Source organism: Colossoma macropomum, unplaced genomic scaffold, assembly GCF_904425465.1.
Source record: "Colossoma macropomum unplaced genomic scaffold, Colossoma_macropomum, whole genome shotgun sequence".
Classification (NCBI taxonomy): domain Eukaryota; kingdom Metazoa; phylum Chordata; class Actinopteri; order Characiformes; family Serrasalmidae; genus Colossoma; species Colossoma macropomum.
The window spans coordinates 26,163,111-26,187,788 of NW_023494795.1; the positions used below are offsets into that span (position 1 = coordinate 26,163,111).

Here is a 24,678-nt window from a genome sequence, read left to right on the forward strand (position 1 = left end):
CTTAGCAACTGTACTTATGCCCAGGATACTTTACAACATGCAACAGCGTATTTTTAAATCTGAAAACTTGCCCAATTTCCCACGTGTTTGGTGGAAGACAAAAGAGGAGATGTGTAAGATCTCAGTTAATGTGTGGAAGAGCGCATTACCAAACCAGAAAAGAACATTTCAAAAGAAAATTTAAACCAATTACTTTGCTGCCATTGAAGCTAACATCACCCATGCTGGAGTAGCCAGCCAACATGGGACCCCCCAAATACCAGCGTTTATTTCGCATACTGTTCTTATGCTTTATATCACGTTTATGGCAGATAACATCACGGCTGTGATTCGTGAGAAAAATAAAAAAAAATTAAAAAGTTAAAGTAGTACTCTTTTGTTATAGTTAGAGCCATAAATTGTCGCAATATCATGTTAAGCTCAGTTTTTCAATAGTTGCCAGAGTTATCCAGTCAGACTGTGAAGCATTTCACAGCTCATACTGTTTGCTGAATTTTATTGTTCATTTCTGGTTAATTCCAGTTTGTTTCGTTGTTCTGCAGTCACAACTGCTGACTGAAAAGCTTGCTTTCGGGCAGCGACTTATTTGTTGTTCAGAATCAGACCAAACGGACTGCAAGTCAAATACTATCTTATGAAAGTTTTCTGATTTCCATTTTGCTACAATACAAGGTAAGTTAGCTAACGGTCAACTGCAGTGTAAAGTGAGCTGTTACTTAGCAACCGGTGTTCAGCGGAGTGATACAGTCCTGGTGAAAACACCGCAGCACACTTCTGATCCAGGCTGCGTAGTCAGAGCTAACTGTTGTATGTTCTTATATATTTTCTCAACTTTACTATAGTACCTCCTTGTCTTAGCCTGTAAGAGACTGTAAGAGCTGACAAGGTAAGCTTCGTAAACCATAACTTCTAAAGAGTTTCACAGCAGTTCAAACAGAGCAAGTTCACCTCACAGTTAACCTACCATATCTTCAAAAGGGGATTTTTTCTTTCGCCTATTTCCTCCGCCATCACTTCTAGTTCTTGTTTGCTAAACGGTTTTGAACGTTTCCTTGCTTCTTTCTGGCTCTGACTGGTTGGATTAAACTGCCTTTAAGCTTGGAAGTAAAAAAAAACAAACGTATTTGTGTTTACATTTGACGTGCATCTTGACCTGTTTATAGTAAGCAGTAAAACATGATGATATATAAGAAAATAATTATATAGAGAACATGAGATTTTCTTAAGATCATTCTTATTCATTTATTAATGTTTGTCTTAAGACCCATTGTAATTTTATTCTTAGAAAGCTTTTGTGAATCCAGCCACTGATTTTTAAGACTTGATCATGAGCTTGCTCCTTGTGTCCCAGATGCACTGAAGCTCTTGTGGTCTGCTGGAGGTCAGGATGGTCCATCGTGCAGCTTTGGTAAAATGGAAAAGCAGTGGAGAGGTTTCCTCCGCTTCCGTGGTCCACACAGCAGGTAGCTGAAGCTATACAACGCCAGGCTAACCTTCAAGAATATAAAAGAGGTTAAGCAGTTTGGTTCATGCATTTGGCTTCTGAAGACTATGTTGAAGAGAATAAGCACTTACCAAAGCATGGCCTATTACATCCGAGCCAGCATTCTTTCCATTTGCTCAACTTTCCTGGTGACGTCAGCTAGTATGACGGCTGTTAAGGTTCTTGAATTCTTGATCTTTCAGGTCCTTCAGGTACTATTTGATTTGAGGATGAACTTCACTCTCAGATATGCTCAGGCAGAAAGTTAAAGTGTGCATTGGCATCTTCAGTCCATAGACAAAATTGCTAACTATTTGGTTACTTGTCAATGGTAATATTTGATTTTAAACAAGATGTCATTTAGACCACAGTAAGTTTTTCTCAATGTTAAAGGGTAATTCCACCAGTTTTTCAGAATTTCTGTCTGTTTTGTCTTATAATACCCTGCATGAACCTCTCTGCCATTAATGGATAAAAAATATGTTTAACACCAAAATCCTTTCTCAAACGTATCATAGAACAATGTCTTTTAGAGACATTAAATGCTTCAGACATCTGGTTCCTATGACTACCACTGTGAACAAATCTGACTCTGGTAAGTTTCTCTAGAACAGATCATTTTACATCCAGCCACTTTGAATGACTTTGTTTACAGCTTAACCACTTAATTATACAGAAAGCTTGAAAAATCAGTGGAATTCTCTATGAAAGACTCATATTTAGCTTTACCCGTAAGCATGAATGAACTGAAAGGATATGTTTGGAATTGAGGTTCTGGATGGAGGTTTGTGTTTGCCTCTGGAAGGCCAGTCTGGCTTCACAAAGACATGGATCCTGCACTATTTCCACCTTCATCTCTTCACATCAAAGCAAAGACCATTAGACATAAGCACCATGTAAATTCATCATGCCAGGGGTGTTCAAACTTTTGCATACGACTGGACTTTGTTTACTTCGCTTTGAACTCAAATGTATGCACAGTGGATCATAGTGCTTTTTTCTTCCACAGTTTCAAAGCTTTAATAATATTTACAGAATAATTCAGACTTTACTGTCTTCATTGATAAAACTCTTACAGACCAGCTGTTTTGTGAATTCCAGATGTAACACCTAGCAATAGCTAATGCAATGTTGTGGGTGGGTTTTAACAACATTGCTGAGTGTTACATACTGTTTTGGAGGCGAAGGCACAATGTTGAATCAATAAAGAATTGATTCGGATTAAAAGACAATTAAAGACAGATGAGGTTTTGCCCAGTATTCAGTGTATGCTTTTCTGACACTGAAACAGATGATACTTTTTCAAGTTTTTGAAAACATCCTCCGTTACAGAGCTTTAAACAATGTAGTTTTCCTTTACTGTTGTAATTACTAGTAGTCCAAATACATGCTAACTGCTTTCCAGCTTTCTATACAGCTTCTAAAGCAGGGGTGCCCGACCTTGGTCCTGGTGATGTACCATAACACCTGGCTTAAGCATTCTGATGCTCCTGAAGGACTGAATTAATTGGTTCAGTTGTGTTAGATTAGACTTCTCAGGGGAGTAGATCACAGGAGCAGGCTTGGACACCCCTGTTATAGAGAAACTGACCTTTAGATTTGACCCTACTGTCTACAGCAGGACTATTCAGTTTTGGTTCTTGAGGGCTACAATGTCTACAAATAATTTCTCCAACCACCATATCTGTACAGTGCACCATAGTTAATCATTAGTTTTAATTTCACCAATCATGAATTCTGCAACAATGTCTAAATGGGCTAGACTGGGGAATTAAGTCTAGTTAAGCACACCACAACCTGGGAGCTAGAAATTAAAACTACGCATCAATCAATGCGAAATATAAGGATCCAATATAGGCTGCCTGATTGGAGTGAACATTGGAGTGCCCTCAGCTGAATAGCCTGGTCCACAAGGTCTTACGTGAACATGTTTTCTTGTCTTCGTTCAAGACAAAGCCCATCCAGCATTCGCAGTGGTAGGAGCCATCACTGCTGACACAAATGTGCTCACAGTCATGTCCCATTCCACAATGGTCCAAACCTGCAATAAGCCGTGAGTAAGACACTGGAACAATCTAGACATCACACCCATAATTAACTGAGTTCTGTATCACAACATCTCTATGGGGCTTCTGTCAGTGGTTCCCCCCGGTCCTGGAATACCCCTGCACATTTTAGCACTGGGATTGCCAGTGTTTAGCTTGTTGATTAGTAAATGAGTTAAATCAGGTTTGCTGGATGAGGGAAAGCATAAAAATGTCCATGGGATTGGGAGCCCCTGCATTAGTGTTTTACTTATCTCCAACACACCTTATCCAACTAATCAGCTAATTAACATGAAAGCTAGAGTAGAGAAAACACTTAAGTGTGTAGAGCAAGACGACTCCAGGACCACGTCTGAGGAACTGAGGCTAAGCTACTGGACCAAGATATCTAGGAGAACTGCCAACTCTGTCTTTGTGACACCTCAACTAAAATCTACAAAAAACCTGCCAACTTGGGGAAATGATCTTCAGATTTGATATAACAGTCTATAACAGGACTATTCAAACAGTTCTTGAGGGCTGCAATGTCTACCAGTAGTTTCTCCAACCACCATATCAGTAAAATATGCCATATTGATTCCATAATCTTGATTTCACCAATCATGAATTCTGCATCAGTGTCAGGATGTGCTAGTTAGACTGGGGAATTAAGTCTAGTTTAGTTGCCCCTCCCACAACCTGGCAGCTAGGAGACTGTAAGTCAATGAATTAGAATTTCAAGGATCCACCTTATTCCTAAACTCTGATGTAGTGCCTGATTGGAGTGAACATTGGAGTGCCCTCAGCTGAATAGCCTGGTCCACAAGGTCTTACGTGAACATGTTTTCTTGTCTTCGTTCAAGACAAAGCCCATCCGGCATTCGCAGTGATAGGAGCCATCACTGCTGACACAAATGTGCTCACAGTCATGTCCCATTCCACAATGGTCCAAACCTGCAATAAGCTGTGAGTGAGACACTGGAACGATCTAGACATCACACCCATAATTAACTGAGTTCTATATCACAACATCTCTATGGGGCGTCTGTCAGTGGTTTTCCCCGGTCCTGGAATACCCCTGCACATTTTAGCACTGGGATTGCCAGTGTTTAGCTTGTTGATTAGTAAATGAGTTAAATCAGGTTTGCTGGATGAGGGAAAGCATAAAAATGTCCATGGGATTGGGAGCCCCTGCATTAGTGTTTTACTTATCTCCAACACACCTTATCCAACTAATCAGCTAATTAACATGAAAGCTAGAGCAGAGAAAACACTTAAGTGTGTAGAGCGAGACTACTCCAGGACCACGTCTGAGGAACTGAGGCTAAGCTACTGGACCAAGATATCTAGGAGAACTGCCAACTCTGTCTTTGTGAGACCTCAACAAAAATCTACAAAAAACCTGCCAACCTGGGGAAATGATCTTCAGATTTGATATAACAGTCTATAACAGGACTATTCAAACAGTTCTTGAGGGCTGCAATGTCTACCAGTAGTTTCTCCAACCACCATATCAGTAAAATATGCCATATTGATTCCATAATCTTGATTTCACCAATCATGAATTCTGCATCAGTGTCAGGATGTGCTAGTTAGACTGGGGAGTTAAGTCTAGTTTAGTTGCCCCTCCCACAACCTGGCAGCTAGGAGACTGTAAGTCAATGAATTAGAATTTCAAGGATCCACCTTATTCCTAAACTCTGATGTAGTGCCTGATTGGAGTGAACATTGGAGTACCCTCAGCTGAATAGCCTGGTCCACACAGTCTTACGTGAACATGTTTTCTTGTCTTCGTTCAAGACAAAGCCCATCCGGCATTCGCAGTGGTAGGAGCCATCTCTGCTGACACAAATGTGCTCACAGTCATGTCCCATTCCACAATGGTCCAAACCTGCAATAAGCCGTGAGTGAGACACTGGAACGATCTAGACATCACACCCATAATTAACTGAGTTCTATATCACAACATCTCTATGGGGCGTCTGTCAGTGGTTTTCCCCGGTCCTGGAATACCCCTGCACATTTTAGCACTGGGATTGCCAGTGTTTAGCTTGTTGATTAGTAAATGAGTTAAATCAGGTTTGCTGGATGAGGGAAAGCATAAAAATGTCCATGGGATTGGGAGCCCCTGCATTAGTGTTTTACTTATCTCCAACACACCTTATCCAACTAATCAGCTAATTAACATGAAAGCTAGAGCAGAGAAAACACTTAAGTGTGTAGAGCGAGACTACTCCAGGACCACGTCTGAGGAACTGAGGCTAAGCTACTGGACCAAGATATCTAGGAGAACTGCCAACTCTGTCTTTGTGAGACCTCAACAAAAATCTACAAAAAACCTGCCAACCTGGGGAAATGATCTTCAGATTTGATATAACAGTCTATAACAGGACTATTCAAACAGTTCTTGAGGGCTGCAATGTCTACCAGTAGTTTCTCCAACCACCATATCAGTAAAATATGCCATATTGATTCCATAATCTTGATTTCACCAATCATGAATTCTGCATCAGTGTCAGGATGTGCTAGTTAGACTGGGGAATTAAGTCTAGTTTAGTTGCCCCTCCCACAACCTGGCAGCTAGGAGACTGTAAGTCAATGAATTAGAATTTCAAGGATCCACCTTATTCCTAAACTCTGATGTAGTGCCTGATTGGAGTGAACATTGGAGTACCCTCAGCTGAATAGCCTGGTCCACACAGTCTTACGTGAACATGTTTTCTTGTCTTCGTTCAAGACAAAGCCCATCCGGCATTCGCAGTGGTAGGAGCCATCTCTGCTGACACAAATGTGCTCACAGTCATGTCCCATTCCACAATGGTCCAAACCTGCAATAAGCCGTGAGTGAGACACTGGAACGATCTAGACATCACACCCATAATTAACTGAGTTCTATATCACAACATCTCTATGGGGCGTCTGTCAGTGGTTCCCCCCGGTCCTGGAATACCCCTGCACATTTTAGCACTGGGATTGCCAGTGTTTAGCTTGTTGATTAGTAAATGAGTTAAATCAGGTTTGCTGGATGAGGGAAAGCATAAAAATGTCCATGGGATTGGGAGCCCCTGCATTAGTGTTTTACTTATCTCCAACACACCTTATCCAACTAATCAGCTAATTAACATGAAAGCTAGAGCAGAGAAAACACTTAAGTGTGTAGAGCGAGACTACTCCAGGACCACGTCTGAGGAACTGAGGCTAAGCTACTGGACCAAGATATCTAGGAGAACTGCCAACTCTGTCTTTGTGACACCTCAACTAAAATCTACAAAAAACCTGCCAACTTGGGGAAATGATCTTCAGATTTGATATAACAGTCTATAACAGGACTATTCAAACAGTTCTTGAGGGCTGCAATGTCTACCAGTAGTTTCTCCAACCACCATATCAGTAAAATATGCCATATTGATTCCATAATCTTGATTTCACCAATCATGAATTCTGCATCAGTGTCAGGATGTGCTAGTTAGACTGGGGAATTAAGTCTAGTTTAGTTGCCCCTCCCACAACCTGGCAGCTAGGAGACTGTAAGTCAATGAATTAGAATTTCAAGGATCCACCTTATTCCTAAACTCTGATGTAGTGCCTGATTGGAGTGAACATTGGAGTGCCCTCAGCTGAATAGCCTGGTCCACACAGTCTTACGTGAACATGTTTTCTTGTCTTCGTTCAAGACAAAGCCCATCCGGCATTCGCAGTGATAGGAGCCATCACTGCTGACACAAATGTGCTCACAGTCATGTCCCATTCCACAATGGTCCAAACCTGCAATAAGCCGTGAGTGAGACACTGGAACGATCTAGACATCACACCCATAATTAACTGAGTTCTATATCACAACATCTCTATGGGGCGTCTGTCAGTGGTTCCCCCCGGTCCTGGAATACCCCTGCACATTTTAGCACTGGGATTGCCATTGTTTAGCTTGTTGATTAGTAAATGAGTTAAATCAGGTTTGCTGGATGAGGGAAAGCATAAAAATGTCCATGGGATTGGGAGCCCCTGCATTAGTGTTTTACTTATCTCCAACACACCTTATCCAACTAATCAGCTAATTAACATGAAAGCTAGAGCAGAGAAAACACTTAAGTGTGTAGAGCGAGACTACTCCAGGACCACGTCTGAGGAACTGAGGCTAAGCTACTGGACCAAGATATCTAGGAGAACTGCCAACTCTGTCTTTGTGAGACCTCAACAAAAATCTACAAAAAACCTGCCAACCTGGGGAAATGATCTTCAGATTTGATATAACAGTCTATAACAGGACTATTCAAACAGTTCTTGAGGGCTGCAATGTCTACCAGTAGTTTCTCCAACCACCATATCAATAAAATATGCCATATTGATTCCATAATCTTGATTTCACCAATCATGAATTCTGCATCAGTGTCAGGATGTGCTAGTTAGACTGGGGAATTAAGTCTAGTTTAGTTGCCCCTCCCACAACCTGGCAGCTAGGAGATTGAGATTGAGAATTCAATGAATTAGAATTTCAGGGGTTCAGCTTATTTCTAAACTCTGATGTAGTGCCTGATTGGAGTGAACATTGGAGTACCCTCAGCTGAATAGCCTGGTCCACAAGGTCTTACGTGAACATGTTTTCTTGTCTTCGTTCAAGGCAAAGCCCATCCGGCATTCGCAGTGATAGGAGCCATCACTGCTGACACAAATGTGCTCACAGTCATGTCCCATTCCACAATGGTCCAAACCTGCAATAAGCCGTGAGTGAGACACTGGAACGATCTAGACATCACACCCATAATTAACTGAGTTTTGTATCTCATCAACTTTATGGGGCTTCTGTCTAAATCAGTGGTTCCCCCCGGTCCTGGAATACCCCTGCACATATGAACACAGGGTTCGCCGGTCCCAGTCATACAGATCCCATGCTCTGAACATTTTTGTGTTTTTTATACTCTAACTCACCTGGCTCAGCACAGGGAGTTTGTTGATTAGTAAATGAGTTAAATCAGGTGTGCTAGATGAGGGACAGCACAAAAATGTCCATGTGGGGTTATCAGGACTGGGATTGGGAATCGCTGTATTAGTGTTTTGCTTACCCCCAACATAACTTATCCAACTAATCAGATCATTGGCATGGAAGTTAAAGCAGAAAAGACACTGAAATATGTAGAGCAAGAGTACTCCAGGAACAGGCCTGAGGAGCTGTGGCTAAGCTACTGGAAAAAGATGAGAGAAATATGCTAACTCTGTCTATATGGCATCTCTGAAACAAAAATCTAACCTACAAAAAACCTGCCAACTTGGGAAAATGATCTTCAGATTTGATTCAACAGTCTACAACAGGACTATTCAAACAGTTGTTGAGGGCTGCAATGTCCACCAGCAGTTTCTCCAACCACCATACCAGTAAAATGTGTCATATCAAGTCAATAATCTTGATTTCACCAATCATGAATTCTGCAACATTGTCTGGATGAGCTGGTTAGACTGGGGAATTAAGTCTAGTTTAGTTGACCCTACCACAGTCTGGCAGCTAGGAAACTCTAAGTCAATGTATTACAATTATAAGCATCCGGTTCATTTCAAAACTCTGAAGTAATGCATGATTGGAGTGAACATTGGAGTGCCCTCAGTTGAATAGCCTGGTCCACACGGTCTTACGTGAACATGTTTTCTTGTCTTCATTCAAGACAAAGCCCATCCGGCATTCGCAGTGATAGGAGCCATCACTGCTGACACAAATGTGCTCACAGTCATGTCCCATTCCACAATGGTCCAAACCTGCAACTAAGGGCCAGAATTACTAAAAGAGGCACTAATTTCTGACAGTCTACTTACACTTTGCACTGGTAGGGGTGGTTGATTTAGTGGGTTAACTAGTGAGAACTTCAATGTCAATAAACACAGGCGTAACTTTCGAATTAATATATGACCAGTGCAGTATAACCATGCTTTTTGTATGGATGTTTGTGTCCAGCAGGTATGAGAAAAGGGCTGCATCCCAAACCGCATACTACAGCACTAAATGGTGTGTAAAAATAGCGCACAACCATTGGAAGTACATTCAGTAGTGTCGCATTTTTCACTAGGTGTCAATGTCCTTCTGATTCTAGCAGTATCTGAGCTTAGGACTGGCTTTCTCTCTAACCTATTGGTAGCTAGCGAAGATTCTTTCTCTGGATAGACAAAGCACTTTTTGTAAGTCGCTCTGGATAAGAGCGTCTGCTAAATGATGTAAATGTAAAATGTAAATGCATGTAAAGTATAGAAGTGTGTGGTTTGGGATGTAGCCAAAAAGTTGTGACTCATTAGGTTGAAATAAAGACTAATTTTCCCAGGCTTTTGATTTAGTAGGTCAAAAATAATAAATGATAATTAATGAACAATCCTAAATTTGTTCTGTATTTCAGCACCTTAATGAGGCTTTATGAAGCCAGTGGTTCCTAATCCTGGTCATGGAGTTTTGCTGCCCTGCACATGTAAGCATTTTCCCTGCTCACAACACACCTGTTCCAACTACTCGGCTAAAGAATAAGCCCTTGATTAAAATGTACAGGACAGGAATACTCCAGGACCACTGTTGGGTTAAGCAAATGGAACAAGATGTCTAAGACAGTTGCTAGTTCAGTCAGTGTGACACTGTAAAATCTAACAACCACCAAACATTTGCCAATATAAAGGCTCTTCAGGAAGGCTTGATCCAACAGTCTTCAACAGGACTATTCAAACGGTTCGTGAGGGCTGCAATGTCTACCAGTAGGTTCTCCAACCACCATATCAGTAAAATGTGCCATACAAAGTAATTGATCTTAAGCCTACCAATCATGAATTCTGCAAATGGCTGTGTTTACATGCAAAGATTTTTGCCAATCCGAATGAATACATTCCGATTACAGATTAAGACTGAGGTGTTTATATGAACACACTATTGAACAGTCTGATGAAAATCTTCGTTTACATGCTCACTACAAGTAATCGCGCATGCGTGGAGTACCCCTTAGTGTAAACATTACCATGACAGCGATCATCACGTGAGGTCCAGTCAGAGTGAGATGAGTTTCCAGTTGGCGCGCTGGAGTTTTTAATTACTTTAAAATTATGTCAGACTCAGAAAAACGTACCTCACATGTCCTTATTAAAGAAGGCTGAGAGGAAGACGTCGTGTTCTGAGACACATAAGCTGGACGTCCGTCTTTTAAAGATCAGAGCATAAACTTCGGTTCCTCTGCAGACCAGTTTCTGCTCCCCTCATGTTGAACGTTATAAACTTTTGCCAGAGCTGGTTTATGAGTTCTGTGCCTTTGCTGTGATGCGACGCACATGCGCAAAACATACTTACATGTTCTGACTGGAAATGTAATCCGATACAGGCATTTACATGGTTATTATTCTTCTATTTAACGGATTATTTACAGGATTACCCACCTTGTTCAATCGGATAGAAATTGTATTCCGAATGGCCTCGATCGGACTAGACTATTCCGATTGAAGTGTTTACATGGACATATTCGATTCCGATTGAGCCATTAGTCGGTTTATTAACGGATTATTAGGCTGCATGTAAACGTGGCTAATGTCTGGATACGCTGGTTAGATTGGGGAATTAAGTCCAGTTTCATTGGCAGCTGGCAGCTAGATATCAAAACAAGTCAGATTGGCTGCCTGATTGGAGTGAACATTGGAACACCCTCAGCTGAATAGCCTGGCCTACAAGTCTTACGTGAACATGTTTTCCTGTCTCCGTTCAAGACAAAGCCCATCCGGCATTCGCAGTGATAGGAGCCATCACCGCTGACACAGATGTGCTCACAGTCATGTCCCATTGCACAGTGGTCCAAACCTGCAATAAGCTTTGAGTGAGACACTGAAGCAATCTAGACATTACACCCATAGCCTACGTAAGACAATAATAGACTGGTTTTATATTTCAACCACTTCAAGAGTCTTCTGTCTAGGTTACTAGATTTTCTTTCAAAAAGGTCATAAAGTGGCATGAAACAAATCAGTACCATTAATAACAAATAACTTACTGGCACTACCATCACCATCATCATTAGTGGCCTTGAAACATGATCTCTTATCCTCCATCAAGACAAAGCCGGGGGGGCATGTGCAGTAATAGGAGGAGCCGCTGCCCACACAAGTGTGCTGACAGTTATGACCCAGTGCACAGGCATCCACACCTGCAACGAGTCACAGCTGCAGCAAAATATGGACACAATTGCAGTTCTATTTGAAAAATCTTAATTCATATTCGATTCCCCTCCTTTTAGTCTGACTAGTAAACCTTTCATGCAAATTTGAGTTGAGTGTTTTCTCTATATGATAGGTGACAGTGAAAGGGTGGAGCTGAAACTTTACATTTTAGAGCTGGGCAAAAGCCACTACACTTTGATGGAAGATTACAGGAAAACAAGAATTTTGTCTTTTAAATGGTATAATATGATGAGCATGGTAAAGAATGTCCATTTTCATTTCAGGTTGACTTTAAAGTACAGAAATCAGTGTTCAGTGTTCTGAACCAAGGATATATGGAGACAGATGCTTTTTAGTCGGGTTTGTAGATTTCAGTGTAAACACGATTATCTTCATCTGGTTCTTGAGAATCAAGTCTTGTGACTTGACAGCCATGGAAAAGACTCTATTTGAATCCTTTTTAATGAAGTTCCTGACAGCGATGGCCATAGAAGAATGGCTCTTCATGTTAGCAAAGGCAGTTTTGCTTGAGTATAAGATTGTGTCCCAGACTCAATGGAGAAGTCAGTGATGTACGCAGTGTGTCATCAGTACAAAGGGAAGAACTTGCTAGATGCAAGGCAGTCTCCAGAGGAACAAGTTTAAAAATAGAGTTAGAACTACTGAAGACGAAAGCAGAAAAAGTAGTCAGCTAGCTTCATGCTGGATCAAGAATCATGTTGTTTCTATTAGCATCTGCTGGACAATCGTCTACAATGCAGAATGAAGTTCTAAGACACGTTGACTCAGGCGAGACGTCTTTCAAAGTAAACGGCATTCATAATACAGTTTTATGGTGATACCAGTGATTCATACATAGGGGCAAATCATTGGAATGTTCCTCAGAATTTTAGAGGCAGGAACATGGAAATTGCAAAGGACAGTCAGTTAACAAGGCAGCCGAAGATTCTTGTGAGCCTTATTTCTGAATCCTGAAGAGTCTTGTGAGTAAGTGGTTGTATTTGGCACGTCCACAGTCAAGGGCGCTATCATTTTAGCTTTCCTTATGACCCAGTAGTGAGTTGTGACACTGAGTGAAGTAAATGATGTGGTTCCTTAGAAACCTGAATAAATCCTGCAAGAATACTATGAAATGGCATGAATCAAAGTCAGTACCATTTCTAGTATGACATTGTAAACTTACTGGCACTACTTTCACCATCGTTGTGACCATTGTTGAAGCCATCAGTGCGTTGATTGCCGGCACCATCATTAGCTATGGAGCATGTTCTCTTGTCCTCGTTCAAAACATAGCCAGGGCGACACTTGCAGTGATAGGAGGTGGTGTTTCCAACACAAATATGCTGACAGTCGTGCCCCATTTCACAGGCGTCTACGCCTGTAATGATTACAATGTAGAATAATAAGGACAATATCAAACACCATACCAACTCCCTCTGCTGAAAACATGAGTTAAAGATATTATTGGACAAACTAAAAGAGTTTGCTTTAGGTGTCAGGGTGGAAATGACTTTGCAGCACCAGTTATGATGTTTAATTCTGGCTGATTTCATATTTGGATTGGACCAGTATATATGATCTCCGCTGCTCTTGGACAGAAACCTGGTGGCCCAGTGAGATTTTTGTGTGGGATCAGTGAACTCACATTAAACTATGACCTGTAATAATATTCTGTTCATGTTTCATGTTATTAAGAATAAAAGAAATGTGAAATAAAGTGGGTTACCCAAGGTTGATGCACAGACATAAATGAGATATTATGAGCATATGAATTCCAAATGAAGTCAGTGGTAGCTGTCCATGGTTCCAAGGTACCACATTTCACTAACTAATTTGTTTACTACTAACTCCATACTGTATACTATCCCAGTAATCCTGTGTATGTTTGAGGCTACAAACACTTTTCAAGCCTGTGTATGGTCAGGTCTGACCATACACTCTTAAAATGAAGCAGTCAAAAAGGTGATGCCATAGAAAAAACGCTTTTAGTTCCCTAAAGAACCACTTTTGTGAATGAGATGTGTGAGTGTGAAGAACATTTGTCAAGTTTAAAGAACCCCCACATATTGTAAAAGTTCTTTACCACTGAATTTGTTCCTAAAACTGTCCAAGCCAAAAACCTATTAGGAACCTTTATGTTTTAAGAGTGTAGCCATAACACACAGCTAACGTATCCAAATACCACAGTACTGCAGAACCACCAGTTCACAGGGCAAATGTTTGTCATCTGTCTCGCTAGTCACAGAGAGAACGATGTATCATAGAGCAGAAAAGAACAGTAATAACAATGCAAATCAGAGTAGTGTTGCCTGCATGCGTCTTTCAACATGACAGTGTTGCATGTTTCATGCAGGAAGACCATCCATGGTAATTCCTCACTGATTTAGCATAGGATGGATCAGTGGTTCTTAATCCAGTTGATAGCTCTGCTGGATTTGGAAAACCTTAATATAAAAACAAAAGATATTTTTGATATACACATAGCTTAAAATATAGTCATGCTTGCACACTGGAACAGTCTAATATGTATCATGTAATATGCAGTATTGTATGACTTTTAAAAGTCATGACAAACACAGCTTTGGTAGTGTAGCTGGGCAATAGGTTAGTCATGTAGGATTTCATTGATGTCCTGCTGTATGCAAGCTTTAAAACAAAGCGATTTATCGAAAGTGACTTTTTTTGTATCTACAGAACTGTGCAAAAGTCATAGACCATTTACTTTTTAGTCACAATGGACGTTAAGTACAAGTTATTCGGTTTTCAGTGTCAGGAAAAAAGCAGAAAATATATTTAAGAGAAAATTACACAGAAGCCTCAACAATTAAGTGTCAAATTTTTCTATTTTTAAAGTTCAGCCTTAGAAGCGGGTTGCAGTTTCTGCTTCTCATGATTCAGGTAATCCCAATTACACATTAGGTCAGTCAATAAAACCTTACGGCTTATCCCCGATGTCTAGTTTTGGTGTTTTACTGAAAATTTTTTTTTTGAAAATTTGTTTATTTTCTTTTCTCATTAAGGGCGACATGACAGCTACACATCCTTTCAGACTCATAGGCCCAATCTCATTTCACCCCTTGCCCCTACAACTTTGCCCTTGGTGAAAAAAATTGCTAATGGTATGCTAATGTCTCGGTAGCTAGCTAGCTAAATTTCCTGTTCCACCTCAAAGAGTCCAGCAGTTCTGGCTGAGGCTGAAGCGACAGAATGTAGCTGCTGCTCCATTTAAGGTGGAACCTGAAAATTCGAATAAGAAGCTGGTGAATAGCTGACTTCAGCTTCATATCATACCGAAGAATTAGGGGCAAAATAATTACATCCTCTTTCTTTGAAGGCATATGACACCCAAAATTTAATTAAAGATCAGTAGCGAGGTTGCTGAACTTCCTCTGCCATCACTGCAGACTGGCACGGTCGCCTACAGAGCACCGCTAACAGCCTGTTAATGAAGTAGTGTAACTCAGTTCCAAGGGGCAAGGTGAAATAAGGGGTAGGGGTATAGGATATGGGATTGGGCTGTGGTGTTGAGTTGTTTTCTCACAGTGGAAGGATGGACAGAAACACTTGTAGATTTTTTAAGATCTGAAGCAAGAGTGAAGCATGATTTTCTCCTCTCTCTCAGAGATGAAAGCTTTAAGTGCTGTTTCTCTGATGGAGAGAGTTTTGGTGGTCTACCAGGTCTTGCACAATCATCAGGAGGCCTATTTTCTCTGTATCTTTTCATTATTTTTTTAACTGAAGCTCCTGTTTTTTAACTTTCCTTCATTTGATTTTCCTTTTCCTTATGCAAGTGGATTATCTTATATCTAAACTACTCATAAATTATCCCCTGAAACATAAATAACTTGTAGTTAATGGCTGTTTTGACTGGAAATGAAATAAAAGAAGGTGGTCTCTGACTTTTGCACAGTACTGTATTTTACTGTATATATCCAACATGATGTATTAAAACAGAATAGTATTAGTCTGTATGCAGTCTACAGACTCTTACGTTTGAGGGAGCATGTTTTCTGGTCCTTGTTCAAAATATAGCCCTTCCGACACTTGCAGTAAAAGGTTGAGCCACTGCTGACACAAATGTGCTCGCAGTCATTTCCCATAGCACAGGGATCCACGAAACCTGAAACAAGCTATGGTTACTCATGTAAAGCCCCTGCCTTACAGCATCATTACAGGAGCAATTTGCATAATGCATCTTTTGTCTCCTACCAGACTACACTCTTTTCTTACAAGCTTTTCCCATTATACATGATACATATGCTTTTACAGTTGAAGAAGTGAGATCAGGGGGAAATACAGTTGGGATATGTCTCTACAAAACTTCACACCAGTTAATTTCACTGTGGAGGTAATGGGAACAATTTTACCACAGCCTGCTTCAGTGAAATTGCCTGTGCCATACATTTATGACTAGATTAACTGCAAGGTTTAGATGCATGTTTAGCAACACGACTCAGCAAGTGCGGTTGACTTCAGGGTCCTGAAAAAGATAAATTACATTATCCACATACAGAAAAGATCAATTATAAAGGGTCAGCAGGAACAGCCTTTACAATGTTACAAAATATAAAAGGGTTACATGCAATTACGTTTCATATACACTGTGTATACAGAGTAATATCTGAACAGAAAGAGAAAATATGGTTATTGTGAAATGTCACTGAAATACAGTTATATGCAAAGGTTTAGGCACCCCTTTTCAAACTGCACAATTTGTAGATTTTCAAAGATGTTAACACGACCTCTGCATGGCACATTTCTGTAAATGTTAATGTACATTTGTGATTTATTTGCTGAATTTAACATGTTGACAAACCAGATAAGAGCCTTTCTATTCTTGATTTAGGCTTTTTTCACTGTTCCTTGAAGAATGCTTTCAGTTCAGAAATATTCATAGATCCCCTTGCATGGACCTCATGTTTGAGATCATTTACTCTCAGCTTTTCATAATATTCAAGTCTGGAGGGTAAAGGCCTTTTCAAAGTCTTAATCCTTTGTTGGTTGAAGTTATTGATTTTGATTTTGATGTATATTTTGGATCATTGTCCTCTAATAGAACAGGGCCTCGTTTTTAGTTTTCTGACTGACTGTGGGACATTAGCTTCCAGGATCTGTTGATATTTAGTAGACTCCTTTGTTCTCTCTATCCCCACAAACAGGGGCGACATGTAGCCCAAATTCCAGGGGGGCATGATTAGAACATTGCATTGGGGTCCTTCCCCAGAAAAAAAAGAATGAAACAATGACACAATTTCCTGCAGTCTGAGAATTCTTTCTATATAGAACCATTTTCAATCCATTTTCTATATAGAACTGTATACAGCACATTCTTTATCAATCTGATGAACAGTTTACCATGCAAAGAACCATGTAAGCAAGAAATGGTTCGATATAGAACTATTGGTTCTAAATAAAGCCACTGCTTTTACTAAAGAACCCTTGAAGAAAGATTTTTTTAAAGAGTGTATCACTATAAATCTCACCTAAGTTAACCTACTTCTTGCACTGCGAACCTAACTGAGGACAGGCCTGGGGCTTTCTGTTGAGTTTTTTTACTATGTGTACAACTAGTCAGGACTAAGGCCTAATGAGTCGAATAAGCTCTGAGACCTTGCAATGTTCCATGCAGATGTTGTGTTAACTTCTTTTCACTTAGAAAAACAACAAAACGTGCGATTTGACCAGAGGTGCCTAAACTTTCACATACAGCTGTATGATCCCGGGAACACTTATTGTAATTTTAACAATGTTGTGTTAAATCAAACACACATGCAGCAACCCACTTGGTAATACAATCAAAACATACAGAAAAAGGAACCATCAGAAACAACACATGTCAAGCAAAAGAACAACATAAAGTTGCTAAATAAAGACAAAATCTGTGCTATTATTTGTTGAGCTCTTATTGTTTTTAGATGCAAAACACCTAACTGACTTGGCTTGTAACTCACTCACTCACACTTGGCAGGGTGAAGATTCTAGCACTAGCTTTTGGAGCTTTATAAGAGTGCATCAGTGACACTGTGTGTCCTTGTTCAGGTAACTTATTATAAGACTTATAAAGAGTGAAGAATAACACCCCCCACCCATTTTCCTACCGCACAGAGTCTCCCGGAACTTGGAGGTGAGCTTCTCGATGACTCCATAGGTTTCCACGTAAAAGACGTGGTCATCCAGCGGGTTGCTAGCCATGAGCTTCAGCGAGCCTATGTCGGCCCGATCCACTCCCACAGCATAAATTTCGATCCCCGAGGCCCGGGCTGCAGCGGAAACCTCCTCTACCTGGTCCTGAGGACGTCCGTCTGTGACAATAATGGCCACCTTCGAGATGTTCTTTGACTTGGGTCGGGCTCCTGACTTCTCGGTGAAGGCTTCGTCCATGGCCTTCTTAATGGCCAGGCCGGTCATGGTGCCTGCAGCCAGGGGCTCAATCAAGCTGATTGCTTGCTTCAAGCTTTCCTTCCTGAGATGGTCCTTGAGGAAGAACTCAATTTTGACCGTGCTGGCGTAGTTCACCACGGCAACACGAGTGGCATCTGCACTGACGTCCAGCGTGTCCACCATGTCTGAAAGGAAAATCTTGACCTTCTCAAACTCACCTGGCCGCACGCTACGGGAGCTGTCAATGATAAACACAAGGTCCAGTGGGCGGCTCCTACACTGGGAGTCAGTAGCTGAGAGTGAAAAAGAGACATTTTATTACTGATGATTAACACTATGTGATGAAGGCAAATAAGATTAGAGAGTTAGTAAGACATGCTGAACCACTGTGGACATCCCAAGTGCGCAAACTTAAAGTTGGACACAGAGTTTAGTATGATGATGTCCAGGAGCGCTATCTGACCCAATGCCATCAGAGGTGAAAGTAAGGTTCTACAGACTATGCTATAGTTTGATAAGTTCAAAGGTTTGTAGACATCTGCTTATCCAGCATTTCCTCTGAAATCTGGGAGGGTTTTACACTACTAATGTTCAAACATTGCTTTAAGGATTTGATTGCAGGTACTGATGTTGGGCGATTAGTTCTGGATCACAAACTCCACTCCAACTCCTCCTAAAGGTATTCAGTGGCCTATTGCTTCAGAGACCGCAGTTCCACTGCTCCACAGCCCAATGCTGGAAGGTTTCATATCCCTCCAGTATCCGCAAAGGGCCAGTGCGGCTGCAAGGCGTGATTCCAAACAAGCAGGAGCATGCCTGATTCCTGATTCCACTTGTTTCCAGCCTTCAAACAACTGAGCATGTGCACTCCTGCTTTGTAAGAATGAAAACCTGCAGCCACACCAGCCCTTTGCGGATAAGATTGAACACCCCTGCTCTAGCCAATGGGCATGGTGACCTTAGGCTTGTGTGCAGCTGCTCCAGAGTGTCCCATTCTACTGGTCAGTGCTGTACTATAGAGATTATACAAGCCATGTGGTCACAATTATACAAGCCTGTAAAGCAATGAGTTCAGCTTAAAGTAGGTAGTTTTGGACATGCAAGTGTATACCTGATTTTTTCCAACTTCTACACTTGTTTCAGTTATTTCTTGGATTTTTATCCATAGCTAAGGTATTGTTTATACATAAGGTAGAAAGTAGATCGTTTACATATTTGGCATTAAATGTTAATAGAACGGCCTAGTTACTAGCTGGCAAAAAGAGCAAAGCCCTAGCATCTTACTTTGCATTCAGTCGAGTACACTGTCACTTTTTGCTTTTTGGTGTAGAGCTAATCTATTCAGTGTTGTTCAAATAGAACAAACAAAAATGCTATGTCACACTCTGAATAGAAAGTCTGAATAGAGGCCTAGAACTATTTCCTCAAAAAGTGCATCTGACTCTCATGCTGAAAAAACTACAAAAGCACAGCATGTGTTCTTGTGGCATTGGGTTGCTTGTAATGCTGACAATAGCTGCTTTTTAGTTAACTTCTACTAGCATTTGGCAGTTATTCAACATTCTAAAAGCCAGTTGGGTTTTATTTTTAAAAAATGGTCACCCCCATTTTTTAAAACAGTCTTAAAGGAGGATTCAGTAAGATGACATCATTGTGTACAGCATTATAAAATATACATAACAGAGAGATTAATATTATGCTGCCCAGTATTGCACTCTGAACAAATACTATGATTGAAAGTGGTAACTTTTGATTTTTTTTTAACCTTATCTAAACAAACGTCTCGCTGGCGAGCCATTCTGAGAATTTAGTGATGGTCCCTTAAACCTTTTTAGAAGAGTTACAGCGTCCACATTGGACACAGTGAGATGTATGAGTGTGTGAAATAGGGTGTGCTTTCTGTGTGCTACCTTGTTTTTATTACTGTACGTAAAATACAAGAGGCTTCCTTTATTGTTGGATGCAGTGAGATTTGTTCTGAGCGAGTGCATGACCTCATGCAGACCACAAATCAGTATAAGCTTCTTATTGATTTGTTTAACCAAAGTAATAATAGAATGTGACCAATGTGTCACTTATATTCATGCGTTTTCTTGTTTGAAAAGATTCACACACTAAATAAACATCCACAGATTCTCAGCTTTGTATCAAATAATTGCAACAACAGCACTGAGAAATCACTCAATTAATGGAGAAGATCAGATTAAACAGCAGAAACGCAGACGTTTTTGTGTCACACTTAAAAGATTAAAGCTATTATTTATAAATGTTCTACAAAATGTGAAATTACATTTTAAGTCAGGAGTGTCAAACTCAACCACTAAAAGGGCCATTTTAAAAAATCTCAACAAATCTGTGGGCCAGAGAACACCGATGTTTTTATTTTGTTTTTATTTAACATTTTGCCATAACCCATTTCAGACCTACCTATTTGCTTGAACTAAAACACCAAGTTGATTAATTCTTGGGCCCAAATTCTGAGCTGCTGAGCTAATGTTAAGCGTTTATGTTGGTTGAACTGTAGCTGAAACACAGCTTGTGTGTTTGGTGATATCACTGGTGTGGAATTGTATAGAATTGTGTAGAATTAAGGTGTAACTGCTAGATTGTTGTTGGGGTAGGAGAGTCAGTGTGCACATTGCATTGCAGTGCATGCTGGGGCTGTAGTGTAGTGCATTGTGAAGCGAGCTAATATTAATAGAAAATTAAAAGACTTTTACGAGCCAGATAGGATTGCCTCATAGACCTGATCTGTGGGCCTTGTGTTTGACACATGAGTTTTAAGTAAAGAAATCAATATTGTGCACATAAAGTCAATCCAACATAAATTGTGCTTGGTGGTGCAGTATGGCCTGTCTGTTAATCTGTCAGGATGGCCAGTAGTTTTTTGTAGTATGATACAGTTTGATAAATACATTTCTTTTTTCCTTTTGAAGAACGAGCTCTAGTGAAATTTCATTTGCTTTTCTGCTTTATAGGGCAAATTTTGGCAAATCATTGCTTTTCACCAAAACTTTAGATACATTGAAAATACCTCTCTCAGTTTTTTCTGCGTTTTTCCCAGTTTACAGACAATCTTCAAAATAGAAGTTAGTTGTGTATGGTCAGTTCTTTATCTCTAATTGAGGACTCTTTGCTTTATGGTTTTGAGGAAAGGAACTGGTGGTAGTTTGGTAGTCTATCCTCGCATCTTTGGTTAATAAAACCTCTCATAAAGTCACAGCCACTTATTTTAAACAATATGAAAATACTGATTATAAAAGCAGTATAGGCTCACTGATGTCATTTTGCTAAATCTGCCTTTAACACACTGTGTTTTCGAGTGAATGAGATGAGGATGGACTTCTGCAGAGTATTCTACCTGTCCTCCCTGCGAGGGCTATGTCACCATGTGCTCTGACTGGAGCCTCTGGTTGGCCTGAGGGTCTGTGAGGATATTGCTCTGGTGCCAGAGTGGACATTGGCAGGGATTTAGCTGATGTGGCTTCGGGGTACAGTTCTGGTGACAGAGTGGACTTTGGCAGCCAGAGATTTGGCAGCAGTGGTGAGGTTACCCAGGCCCGGGGGTAAATAGGAGAAGGCGGTGGTTGGAAATGTGACGCTGGTGCACTGGTTGCCACAGCAGTCTGTTTAATAAATGATTGTTCTTGTGCTGCCTGTGACTGTGCTGGACCTTCCAGTGATTGCTCTGGGTCTGCAGGTGATGGTTCTGGAACTATGAGTGATTGTTCTGGAGCTATAAATGACAGTTCTTGACTTGAAACTGATTGTTTTGGAACTGCCCTTGTTTGTTCTAGACCTACATGTGATTGTTCTGGAACTGCCCTTGTTTGTTCTAGACCTACATGTGATTGTTCTGGAACTGCCCTTGTTTGTTCTAGAGCTACATGTGATTGTTCTGGAACTGCCCTTGTTTGTTCTAGACCTACATGTGATTGTTCTGGAACTGCCCTTGATTGTTCTAGAGCTACATGTGATTGTTCAGGAACTGTCTTTGTTCGTTCTTGAGACTGTTCTGGAACTACACGAGAATCTTCTGGACCTGCCAGTGATTGTTGTCTAACATCAACTGATTGTTCTTGGCCTGCATGTGACTCTCCTGTAACTGTGTCATGTTGTTGAGGACCTGCAGGCATTTGCTGAGGAGCTGGTGCTTTGCGGCAAACAACTGGCGCCCATTCACCTTTCAGCTGCTGCCTGGCCTCTGTGCCTACTGGTGCCAAGTCTTTTTTCCATTCATAAACCTTGGGCTGGAGAAGCACTTGTAGGTCCAGGATAGGCTGCCATTTGTGGCAACATCCTTGGCTGGTCTTTGTGAAGGTAGTGGTGTCGATTAAACCTGTAATTACTATGTACTATGGACCACCAATGGGTAGACGATCAAATTAGGTGCATGAGACAAAAAGAGGACAGTAAAACAGTTGTTAGACAGTATAATTCATGCCTCCTTAATGTTACAACCTGATAAATGTCATGGAGGCATGGAATTTCTTACTGAAACACATTAAAAGGAGACGCCAGCATTTTGCAGCCTAATCTTGATCTGTCATATCTGCAGCATATGACCAATTGTGTGTTTCTTGTTAAAAAGAATTCTGGTATTTTCCTTAATACAGGGACATTATTGTCTGTGGTAATTGATCTTATGCTACAGGTGTGACAGATAGAGATTACGTCAAAATACGCTCGAGTTCCTTTAAAATATTATATCAATGCATGTTACATGGGTACAGTTTTTGTAAACATACATGCACTTAATGTTTACATGAAGAAGGGTTTGAATGCATTTAAATCTGTGATTGTGAACATCAGATTGGCATTCCTTTATGGTGTAAATAAAGCTGAGAGATTTGAACTGCTTTATGTGAAAAGCGGAGAAGTCATGTTTGTGATCTGACGAATGTGGTGCATCAAGAACAGTAATGGAACAGTTTGTTCCCCTTACTGTGATGCAAACTGAGCTGAAATCTAAACATGACTAAAAGGTTTCGCAATGGAGTATCCACAATCAGTCCAGTCAATCCAATCTAGCCTCTGACTAGGCTTAAAGGAGAATTCCACCAGTTTTTCTAAATTTCTAAATTAAAATGCAGTCATTCAAAGTGGTATAATGTGAAATGCTCTGTTCTAGAGAAACTCATTGAGTCAATTGTTCACTGTGGTGGTGATAAAACCCAGATGTCTGAAAAGTTTAATGCCTCTAAAAGCTACGTCACCGAACATTATCACATAAAATGGTTACTAGTACACTGCCCGATGCCTGAGACCTTGTTTTGCGACAGTTTGGAGACAAGCTTTTGGCCTATAATGTATTCTTTTATAATCCCTTTAGGACAGAGAGGTACGTGCGGGGTGTGGGAAAGGCCACAACCTACCGATATAAAATTCACCACCACTGTAAAGAAATCAGTCAGTAAGTTTCTTTACAATTAACCATTTTACATCAAAACACTCTGAATGAACCTCAACTGTTGAATTCTGCTTAAATGTTCCATTTAAAGTGGCTAAAAAGACTCAATATGTATTGTAAACACATAACACAAAACATTTTGCGTCCCTGGTCAAATTACATGCGAGTTACATGTCCTCTACAGAGAACACACTTTTGCACATTTTAATGCACAATTATTGTTTATTTGCTGAATTTAATATATTGTGGGGAAAAAAACATAAAATGTGGCCTCTGCAAAAATTAAGTCATATTTAAAACGGTATATATGTTATATGTTTTTTCATGTTAAACTCAAATAATCTAAAATTGTGCACTAAAATTTGCAGAAGAAAATACCATATTTGTGTGTTCTCTGCAGAGGGTGTGTAACTTATGTTCACTTATAAAATCAATAAAACGTCATTTGAACAGTCCTGTTCAAACTTATGCATATGACTCTGAACATACACTGTTGCTCACCTTACAAACTATATCAGAATAAAAGTAGGTGACACAAATTTACAGGTAGTTAACTTAAAACACACCTGCTGGATTAAGTGTCCTCTGTGGTGGTCTGGCGTTTGGTGGATTCCCGTAATTTCTTCTTTGTGCATAACTCTGGGCTAAAATCTCTGATGGAGTACTGTAGCTTGCAGAGATATCCGCCAGGAGAAATGAGAGGCAACAGAGAAAAACCCCAAAGAAGGACTTCATTGTGTCCAGGTGATCTGCTCACTTTGCTCTGTCTCTGCTGTCGACTGACACCAAAGTGCCGGTGAGTACTGTCTATTTGAAGACCTCAAATGAAAACGTGTAAAATTCTTGTCCAATCCAAATATTAGAGGGGTGGATACTAAATGATATATGATCACCCCTCACTGCCTGAAAGGCTGTCTTGTCTAAAGATGTTGTATTTGATAATGCATTTAAACATGTGTGTACAGTTCACTTACAGTCATTTATTTATTAGTCAGTTAATTTTTAAAGACATTTCTATTTGATTAAGGCTATAATATTAACATTTATAGAATAAATGGACTTTAATATAATATGTAGTCTGTATACATGTTTACATAACGCAGACAGAAAACAGAGACAGACAAACAGACAGATAGATAGATAGATAGATAGATAGATAGATAGACAGACAGATGAGAATTAATTTATGAAAATGTTAATGTCCAGAATTAATTATATTT

At 40.3% G+C, this 24,678-nt stretch overlaps 1 protein-coding gene across 1 annotated transcript; it reads right to left on the reverse strand.

The window, feature by feature from the left end:
* Window positions 1–1,318: 1,318 nt before the first annotated feature.
* Window positions 1,319–24,231, reverse strand: matn3a (matrilin 3a). Its single transcript, XM_036582692.1, has 9 exons — window positions 24,025–24,231; window positions 17,766–18,341; window positions 12,851–13,045; window positions 11,502–11,654; window positions 11,192–11,311; window positions 9,125–9,258; window positions 2,242–2,338; window positions 1,576–1,645; window positions 1,319–1,493 (listed from the first exon to the last, which is right to left on the reverse strand). Exons 1-8 carry the CDS (start codon window positions 24,191–24,193, stop codon window positions 1,590–1,592), a joined length of 1,500 nt encoding a protein of 499 aa, XP_036438585.1. The 5' UTR covers window positions 24,194–24,231; the 3' UTR covers window positions 1,319–1,493; window positions 1,576–1,589.
* Window positions 24,232–24,678: the final 447 nt, after the last annotated feature.